Source organism: Montipora foliosa, chromosome 9, assembly GCF_036669935.1.
Source record: "Montipora foliosa isolate CH-2021 chromosome 9, ASM3666993v2, whole genome shotgun sequence".
NCBI lineage: Eukaryota > Metazoa > Cnidaria > Anthozoa > Scleractinia > Acroporidae > Montipora > Montipora foliosa.
This window is the reverse complement of record NC_090877.1, coordinates 19,928,859-19,936,233: the sequence shown is the minus strand read 5'-3', so window position 1 is coordinate 19,936,233 and position 7,375 is coordinate 19,928,859. Positions and strand designations below refer to the sequence as shown.

General features: G+C 38.5%; 1 protein-coding gene across 2 annotated transcripts in view; it reads left to right on the top strand.

Moving 5' to 3' along the window:
• Window positions 1-3,345: 3,345 nt before the first annotated feature.
• Window positions 3,346-7,375, top strand: part of LOC137970749 (hemicentin-2-like) — a 34,218-nt gene continuing 30,188 nt past the window's right edge. Inside the window, exons 1-4 of one of the 2 annotated variants that reach the window (XM_068817307.1) lie at window positions 3,346-3,613; window positions 4,561-5,232; window positions 5,867-6,409; window positions 6,946-7,203. In XM_068817307.1, coding sequence (XP_068673408.1) covers window positions 3,409-3,613; window positions 4,561-5,232; window positions 5,867-6,409; window positions 6,946-7,203 — 1,678 coding nt within the window. In that variant the 5' untranslated portion in view covers window positions 3,346-3,408. The remainder of the gene's footprint in view (window positions 3,614-4,560; window positions 5,233-5,866; window positions 6,410-6,945; window positions 7,204-7,375) is intronic. The other variant, XM_068817306.1, reaches the window with a different exon arrangement.

Genomic DNA, 7,375 nt, shown 5'->3' with positions numbered 1-7,375 from the left:
ACAGGAATGCAGTAAATTGCGTTCAATATTCACTCGTCTTGGTTACCCACTCAGCCTCATCAACAGCATCATCAAAAACTTTGATCGTGTTTCACCTACAAGAGGCCAGGACAGTACCACAACAGACAAGATTGTGCGTATCAACATTCCTTTCAAAGACCAGAAATCCGCCAGTGCTGTTAGAAAGCAATTGAAAGAGCTAAACCATAAGATCAATAATGTCACTATTCAGCCGGTATTTACTAGTCGTAAGCTTGAACAAGATCTTAAGCCGAAAGAGAAGAAACCTGACTTGGTAAACCAAAATTGCGTTGTTTACATATTTAAATGTGATCTGTGTGATGCAGATTATGTTGGAATGACAACCCGACACCTTCACCAACGCATCGTTGAACATAAGCAGTCATCAATTGGAAACCACTTCAGGGAACATCATGGTAGTCTCCTGGGATTGAGAAGCAGCCAATTTCACGTGCTTAAGAAGTGCAGCAGCAAATTTAACTGTCTTGTTTTCGAAATGCTGTTCATCAGGAAACTTAAACCTTCTCTCAATGTACAAAGTGACTCCATTCATGCAAAACTTTTTACTTAATTTTTATTGTTTTCTATTGTATTTTATTCTTATTCTCATACATATTTTCTATTGTACATTAGTTCCTATTGTTTACTTATCTTATATATACTTGTTTAATTCTTATTCCTTTGTGACTTGAGAATGACGTTATGTGAACGTCGAAACGTCGTCAAACTTTTTTAAAATGTTTTTAAATCAAAATTTTTTATCGCTAAACTTTTTAATCAAATTATTATTATTATTATTATTATTATTATTAGATTGTTTGCTTTGGCGCCTGAATAAAATTTCAATTCGATTTGGTCAACACAAGCTAGCTTTCTATTTTAAGGGAACGTGGTCAAGTTTACGCATGTGAAATATCAATTACTTCTGCGAATTAAGAGGGAGTTGAAACACGACAGAAGGCCGAATCAAAGTCCAAAACAAAACTGAATTTGATTTCTAATATGCTGTACAGCTAATTGAACGATTTCAAGATTAATTGCTCTTTTACAATCCTAGTATTGGGAGTAGTATTGGTAGTAGTCAGTAATTGTCCTTGGAAAACAAATAAAACGTAAACTTATTACGACAGCCATTGATATTGCTGTATTTTATCTATATTGAGAAGACTGATCAACACTAACGGAAAACACCACACCTCTATCCCTTCCCCCACCAAGAAAAAGAGTTCTTATCCAAAATTTAGTGCACTCAAAACACATCGCAAGTAACTGACGTTATGGCTTAAAAATGTTGATCAATAAGATCCATTTCAGTGGCTCTGAGCCATCTCACGACCTGACCTACTGCTGCAGTTTTCCGTAAGTTCACCGAAGTTAGCTCTCATTAAAGTGCTACTGTGATCAAATTTTTATCCCTTGAGTTTTTTGGTTTATCGCATAGAGTACCATGAAAATTGGAAATATCTGCATTGATTCCGGAGATATTTAATTTTGAAAAATGTGTTAAATATGCAAATGAGAAGACTGATGACGTCATTCACCCAACCCAATAGAACATCAAGAATATAAATAGAGCTATCTCGGTCAATTTGCAACAGAGACCACTGAAACTTGTTGAGCTAATAGTTCTGAGGGCAACACACCTACGACTGTAAAGGAATTTGTTCCCATGGCAACTCACTTTTTTCCAGTCCCCTCCAACTGATTTCAACATTTTGGTGATCTCAGGGTAGAAATACATTTACCAAGGCCACAAACTCGACCTAACATCTTTATATGCTGGCAGGATCATGCAGATGAGACACCATTTGCAAATATCAAAACAAAACGCCAAAGGTGGTCTGCAAAACTTTTAATATCAGGGAGGTCTGGAACCCAGTATGTTGCCATGGTAACAAAAATGGTATGCTCATATTGTGGAACACATCTCCTAGAATCTTAGTGCAAAGAACCAAGTATTTCTGATACAAATTGGCTGAGATATCTTTCTCCCATCATACTTGATCCAAATTTGGTTGGGTTTATGACATCATCACTTGGCTAATTTGCATATTAAAAAACCTTGAATATCTCCAGAACAAAAAGAGATATTTGAAAATGGTAAACAGCATTCTTCTTCTCGTACATATTACGTGTTTATGTGCCAAAATGGCTTAGATAGGGAAGATGCAAATTTCGTCACAGTAGCACTTTAAGTGATGGCATAGTGGCGAAGGAAATCTCCCCCTAACCGTCTGATTTATTACCAGGTTAATCACTTTAGATCGCTTTATTTGTCCGCTTTACCCCGACGGTTGTCTGCGGGTTCTTTCCGATTTTCTTTCCTTCCCAAAAACAAAAACAAAACAAAAAAAACAAACAAAAAACACAAAAAAAAAAAAACCTGCATGCGATATCAAGACAGCTCTTTACGAATTGTGCCATCAAGCCAACCTCAAGTCAAAGGAAAAGTTTGATAATAAATATAATGGCCAGTTCAAGCTTGTTCTTCACGATTCGCTTCAATTGTCAGTCTGGACATCAGATACATACGACATGTAAATGATACATTCACAGTACACTCATCTACCCAGTCCTTTATACATTTGTTAAGTACTTTTAGTTCTATTTTTGTTATCATCATGTTACTTATTTTGTACTTTCTTTTTTGTACTTTTGCTTCCTTTGGTTTTGTACATTTGAACTTGTAGTTTGCCTTGACTATATTAAATCTTGGCGTATTTTTTGTCATATTTCTCCCACCCGACTGGAATAACGTAGCTATTTTCGGGTGGGAACTGCACTTCAACCCTATGGAAATATTAATATAAATGATGATGATGATGATGATGATGATGATGATGATGATGAGGACGATGATGATGATGATGATGATGTTGAAAAGAGCGAGCGAAACAAGAAAATACCATAAAATAAATTGAAATAGAAACGATCAATATTGTTCACCGACTAACTCATCTTTAGACTCGTTGGTGATAAATCCTTGTTTCAAAAGCTTCTTAATTCTTCCAAAATATATATTACATTGATACATTGGAACACGATCTACCTTTGACGATCAGCAACAACACGCAGAACCTCTAAATTTAGTCTAACAGTTGTCCTCATGATAACCTATATTTGTGAAAAGAAGATACGTAAATGTGACACAGCGATGTTTTTTTTAAAATATAATTTTGCGATTGATAAATTTATTTGATGTGATATAGGTGTAAACGTTCTGCTGTGTTTATTTGAGGAATGTGTTACTAATACAACCCGACCGCGATGTGAACTTTATGCCCTTGTATCTATACGTAGAAGACAATTTGGCAAATTACCCACTCAAGCGGTCGACGTGGCTTCGAGCATCATCTCAGACAGAGCGGCATTGTTGGGAGAACTGAAATGAAAATGGCTGCACAAAAGAATTACCCGTCGTTTACATCGGTTATTTCTGTTTTATCGATTGCACTTTATTGCGGAGGGTTCTTAAGAGTTGAACTTCAGTTGAACAAGCAAAATAAGAGAATAGACGCTCTGGAAACCGACTCCCAGGTTACGCCACGGGAGAGCGGTCCAGACATTGGAAAAATCTCAGAGAATTCTCCCGGTAAGTTTTATTTGTACAGCTAGAGTTACTGACATCGAAACATGGAAACAAAAGATAGAAGATGGAGATTGCAATAACTTATACATTTACTTGATAATAAACTGATAAACTCGTGCGAATAGGCAGATAGTACAGCCTAAGTTCACTGAGCATCGGATTCCTAAGAAGGAAATCTTCATTATCCTCAAACAAAGGACTCCTTTGTTTTTAAAACGGAGTAAAGAGATCTGTCAAATGCTTGCCCCAAGAAATTTGCCGTTGACTATACCTGAGTGTACATGTGTACGACTCGCTATTGATGAATACATCTTTTAATTCAATTCCTAGCTGATCAAAGAGGATCTAAAATTTTAGCTGGTCAGGCATTTCAAAAACAAACGCGATGTAATTTTTGCCTCGGGTGCTTAGTTATTGCGGTTTGCGTTTCGATTGCGGAGCTCGCCACGAACTTTAAGTTTATTTTATACAGCAGTAGTGATGATAAGCGGGGAAATCCTCAATAGCAGATTGAATTTGAGTTTTTGAAAATGGAGGTAACGTAAGTTCAAATTTTTAGCTTTTTGGCCTTTTATTTCCACCAAATAAATTATACGTTGGCGTCTCCGAATACTTGTCTAGCCTCGGTCGCGATACCGGGGAGTAGTTTAAAAATATGGGTCAGATTAAGAGGAGCTAGTGTTACAAACACTGTGTATTTTTTATATTGCTTGATAAAAGATTTAATATATATTTTTTAAAGAAATGAAACCCATTTTGTGTGCATTGTAAAAACTGCGTTGGCACAACAAGATTTCTCTTAGGCGTGCTCTGATTTTTTTTGCTTTTGTTTTAATTTTTTTTATCTCAGGTTTTCGTGATTGAGTCAGTTTACACTCGCTTGCTGAAAGATTTCTTTCGGCAATTATTTTTGCTGTATCGTGTAAAATGTTCTTGCTGATTTTTTTTAGAACTTCTGGGCAATGGCATCCACCGAAATAGGCGCCAGGTTTACTCCACCCAGAACGAAACGGAAAACAGACAAACGCCAGACGAGAAATTGAAAACTGATCAACCGTTATCGGATCTTAGAATGAAACTTTGTCTATCAAACATCGACAAACGTTCGGCAGGTCTCCCAGGCCCTCCCGGTCCACCTGGACCGAGAGGAGAAAAAGGCTCTCGAGGACGAAGGGGGCAGCAAGGACGACCCGGTTACACGGGAGATAATGGCATCATGGGATCACCAGGAAAAAGTGGAAAGCAAGGTATCATGGGACCTGCAGGGCCTAAAGGAGAAACTGGACAGAAAGGACAGAAAGGAGATACAGGAATCACGGGCAGACCAGGAGTAAAAGGAGAGCCTGGTGAATCGATTGCAGCTCCCACTGCTGCTGTTTCGCCGGCAAAGTTAACAGTTAATGAAGGGGAGACAGCCTCTTTCCAGTGTTCAGTCAGCGGTAATCCAAAGCCTGCAATAAAATGGAGTAAACTGAAAGGGCAGTCAGAAATAGGTCTGTCAGAAGTCTCAGAAGGAAAGTTGCTTTTGCGAAATGTCGCTGGAAGTTACTCGGGTGCATACAAGTGTTCGGCATCAAACATCTTGGGACAAGCACAAGCAGGGGCGCGGCTTCTAGTAAACGGTAAATTGATCATTGTTTGCCTTTTTTTTGTTTCTTAGCAGGTGCAATGAAACTACTCAGAATGCCGAAACGAGGCAATTGAACTGTGGAAGGATATACTTTGTTTAGGCTTTATTCTGTAACAAGCAAAATTCTCCGATTTGAATAGAACAGTTCTTGAGACTATCCTTGTTTGGTGTTAGTAGTATTAAATGGTCGAAACAAAAGGCTTTAAATATTTTATTAACGAAAGTAAATAGGTCTTGCAATCGGCAGCTTCACTATGGTATGAATGTTTTAGTGTTGTCTGAGGTATATAAGAACCGATCAGTTTGCACAAGGAAAGATCATTCGCCACTCACCAGAACATGTAAAGCAACCACAATCAATCAACCACTTTATTAATGTGCCAAACTCTTCTAGCTGGCCAGAAGTGGCCTACTAATTCGGTTTTATTCATAATATAAGTGTCTGAGCTGATGATTCGATCATTAGCCACTCCGTGGCAACCCTACCTCTTTCGTCATATTTCTGGAAAAACTTTTTTTTCTTCAACTTAGCATAGGTTGTGACGAAGATAGCTGCATAATCATGAGAAACGTGACTAATATAACTAAACGTCGATAACTAGAATTTCTTACCTTTCTTGTTTCAGTTCATCCTCGCATTTTACTTAATCCGGGACCTCGTTACGCAGTTCAAGGAAGGACCTTCACTCTACCAAGGTGTCACGTGACTGGATTCCCTGCACCAGTTGTGACTTGGAGAAAATCGTCCGGCCGTTTACCCCAGGGAAGAGTGAAGTACATTAACAACGCACTGCAAATTTTACAAGTTCGTAAAGAGGACTCGGACCTTTATTTCTGTTCTGCATTAAATCTCCTCGGGAGAGCTGAAAAGAAAACTATGTTAGTCGTGGTCTCGCTTCCTCAGTTTACGATCAAACCTCCTTCTAAGATTGATGCGAAATCAGGCTGTGGTGAGATGTTAAATTGCAGCGCTACTGGAGATCCACGACCAACCATCAGCTGGAGAAAACAAGGGGGTCAGTTGCCAGTTGAACGGAGCCAGCAGATCAGTGGTGCGTTAATTATTACAAACGTAAGACGGAGTGATGCAGGGAATTATATTTGTACTGCCACAAGTGCTGGAGTGTTTGATGTGGAAGCTGTGACCCTTCTGGAAGTTCATGAAAAAGGTGGGTCAATTGGAAAACTACAATATTGTTTGAAAACAAATATCACTATTATGGCTGATATAGCGACTTATGAGTGAACTGTGCTGAATGAAACAGCTTGTCCCTGGTGCAATATTTGAGTCTTAAAAAGCATGATTTTTGTTAAGGGACAGGAGGAAACCGCAGGCTTAGGCATATCGGTGTTCCTTTTCACTAAGCAAACTATTAATGATAAATTATCCCATAACTATCACAAAAATGCGAGAGTAGTATACAGAAAGAAGATTCTGGTGCTACGTATACGGAACAGCAACTACTCTGTTGTCTGTTTCATTCTCTTTGCGTTTTTTTTTACAAGTGAAGGTAGACCTTATCTTTGTTTTTAAAATTTTCTTTTCTTGCATCCTGAACATTGTAGATTTCGGTTTCCGATTGCGCTTTTTGTATCATTGTTTCCAGGATTCAGATTTTTCACACCCACATATATAGTGATGGGAGGAAGAATAATAAGAACTGTTTCTGTGCATTATCATTGTTTCTGTCTTATTTCTTTTTAGGGGGCCTGTGTTCGTCCAATATTCTTGGGGACCTTGATGCCAAGTACCTCGTCAAGTTGGATTCGTTTTTAGCTCCAGTCCTCGAGAGTTCATCCCGCAGCAGATTTGTGCGATGTTGGCACGCTAAGACAGATGGCTGGGCAGCATCGACCTTCCACAGCAACTGTGATGGAAAGGGTCCCACTGTTACTATAATCAAAGTTGGCAGTTACATATTTGGTGGATACACTGACATATCTTGGTCCAGCCCTTCTATCGGTAAGAATCCTATCATTGCAAGAGCTGGTTCTTTAAGGATAGTTAAAGGGGTAGTGTCACATTATTGTTCACTTAGTTCGACCACTCAAAGAGTATCTTTGTATAAATGGAAAACTGCATGGGGTCCCACTGTTACTATAATCAAAGTTGGCAGCTGCATATTTGGTGGATA